Source organism: Cyprinus carpio, chromosome A7 (genome assembly GCF_018340385.1).
Source record: "Cyprinus carpio isolate SPL01 chromosome A7, ASM1834038v1, whole genome shotgun sequence".
Classification (NCBI taxonomy): Eukaryota; Metazoa; Chordata; class Actinopteri; order Cypriniformes; family Cyprinidae; genus Cyprinus; species Cyprinus carpio.
Genome location: NC_056578.1, coordinates 5,749,903 through 5,752,231, shown reverse-complemented (window position 1 = coordinate 5,752,231; position 2,329 = coordinate 5,749,903). Strand labels below are relative to the sequence as shown.

The window sequence follows — 2,329 nt, the reverse complement described above, 5'->3', positions numbered from 1 at the left end:
TATCTCAGTTCTTAGATTTTCCAGTTCGTCATTTAATTCATTCATAATCTTATTTAGCTCCTCTACAGTCTCCCTTATTTTGTTCACAAATCTCATGATTTCAGACTGCAGCTTTGATTGCTGATTTTGTGCATCGCTGTGCCCTGATTCACTGTCAGTTGACCTAGTGCTTGATTCTTGTTGAGTTGCTATTGAAGCATAATCGCTGCGGAGTTTGTGAATTTCTTTGGAGTCGAGGGCAATAAAAAATCTATCAGCAGCTGCTAAAAAGATTAAACCACTGTAACATCTCCAGCCACACTAACAGCTCTGTGGTCTGAGCTGCAACTTTCCCAATACTTGGCGCACTTCAGCTGTGTATGAGCTCTGAACCCTCTCAGCCCTCGCCCAAGTCGAGCTCCAGCATTTGCAAAACACATTTCATCAGACTGTGCGCTTGGAAAATGATATTTTTCTTTATGTGATTTAATTTGTTCAGTTTCCACTGTTATTTGATGATTTGGATGCAGCAGATTGTGGAGGTAATTTTTTCTTGTAACTCGGCAATGATCAGTTTGACCTTTTGGCGGTTTGAACGCTGGTTAACCACCTTTGTTACATTGCTCACACCAGCTGTTACTCCACCAGCGACTGCCACACCGATTCCCACTCCTGTTACAATCAGAGAGGCTCCGAGAGTGAAAGGAGTGAGAATAAGTCCAACTATAGATGTGATTCCTCCAGCCAGACCTACTACTCCTCCTGTGAGACTGCCAACAGTTGTGTTGTAGTAGACTGTCCCCAAACCATCAGCCAGCTCTTCCAGAACCTTTAGACTGACTTTAGCCTCATTAGGTGTCTCTTGACTGTCTTCAGACACATTAGGTGTCTCTGGAATGTCTTCACAATTTTTACGCACATTAAGCTCTTTAATAGTTTGTGTGCTCTGAAAAAGAGTTTTATGAAATAAAAATGTTGTGTTTGACAGTTCAGTGTTTTTTTTTTTGTTTTTTTTTTCTCATTAACGTCATTGCCAGTGTCTAAAACATTGTGTTTCATGACTTTAGGAGACTACAGCCAAATATATGAAAAAGTGAACATTTTAATAAACTTACCTTTTCATAAAGATGTTTAATAATGAAAGGCCTCATCAAGATCTCACTGACAGATGGTCGATTCGCTGGATCAATCTGAAGTGTGTCTGTTACCAGCTGACGAAGATCCTCAGAGAAGTTAAGTGGCAGAGCTTCATAGGAGCAGGTCAGTATCTTTGAAATAATCTCAATTGTGTTTTTTCCTGGAAACTAAAGACAGGCAAAAATATGAGTCCTCTAATTTTGTAAAATAATAATAATAATCAGTGGACAAAAAAACTCATCCCTTCCATCTACATTTGACCCTCTAACTCTAGTACTCTTTATTCTAATTTAAAAAAAAAACACTACTTGACCCACTAACAATTGCACCCTCTATTCTGCACTTGTTCTATTCTTGCTAATAATAAAAAAAACTCTTACCACTAGCATTCTCTATTCTATCTTCTTGTTTTATTTTTATGTATTATAAAAATACCCTCTAAACTAGCATTCACTATTCTTTTTTAATCTTTCAACTTGTTATATATATATATATATATAAAACCTTGCTATGTGTACTATGCTAGGTTAACATACACTTTTCATAGCACTTAGACTGTATGTTATTGTCCTTTTGTTGGTTTTGATTGCAACTATTGTCCTCATTTGTGAATCACTTTGGATAAAAGTGTCTGTATGTAAATATATGTAAATGTAAATATATAGTTTCAAAGCGGCTTTACAGAAAATGCATATTTCAAGTGTCATTTCAAATTCAAGCAAGTAGTTCTGTTGGAATATTTCAATCAAAATGATAGTTCTGCCGTCACACCCACTTTTCCAGACAAGTGAAAACGAACAGGAGCTGTCGTGTTCCAAAAGTTACCTATACACAAACTATGGTTCTTGTGTGGATATTCAGCATACCAATCTTGAATGTGCAAGATTTGAAAGCTATTGAATGGCTGCAGAGAACTTTGAATATACTGTAATACACTCAACTTATTTTTATGAGTTAATATAAAAACATAAGTTACCACACTGATCATATTTTTCTTTCTTTCTTTTACTTTTCTTTTATTTTTCTTTCTTTCTTTTTCTTTTTTTTATTGTAATGTACAGCAGTTGGGAGCTACTGTTTAAGGTGCTGTATAATTAAATAAATAAAATGAACGAAACAAAGAATGTACTGACTGACCGATATTTTGATATTCATTTACAGCGATATCATTGACTTGATTGCAAATGATTGCACAGATACTATTTAAACTGAA

General features: G+C 35.5%; 1 protein-coding gene across 1 annotated transcript in view; it reads right to left on the bottom strand.

Moving 5' to 3' along the window:
* Positions 1-487: 487 nt before the first annotated feature.
* The window catches only part of LOC109085199 (serine/threonine-protein kinase Nek1-like), a 68,860-nt gene continuing 67,018 nt past the window's right edge, over positions 488-2,329 (bottom strand). The window contains exons 9-10 of the mRNA XM_042759275.1: positions 1,095-1,283; positions 488-925 (exon numbers count right to left, since the gene is read on the bottom strand). Coding sequence (XP_042615209.1) covers positions 488-925; positions 1,095-1,283 — 627 coding nt within the window. The remainder of the gene's footprint in view (positions 926-1,094; positions 1,284-2,329) is intronic.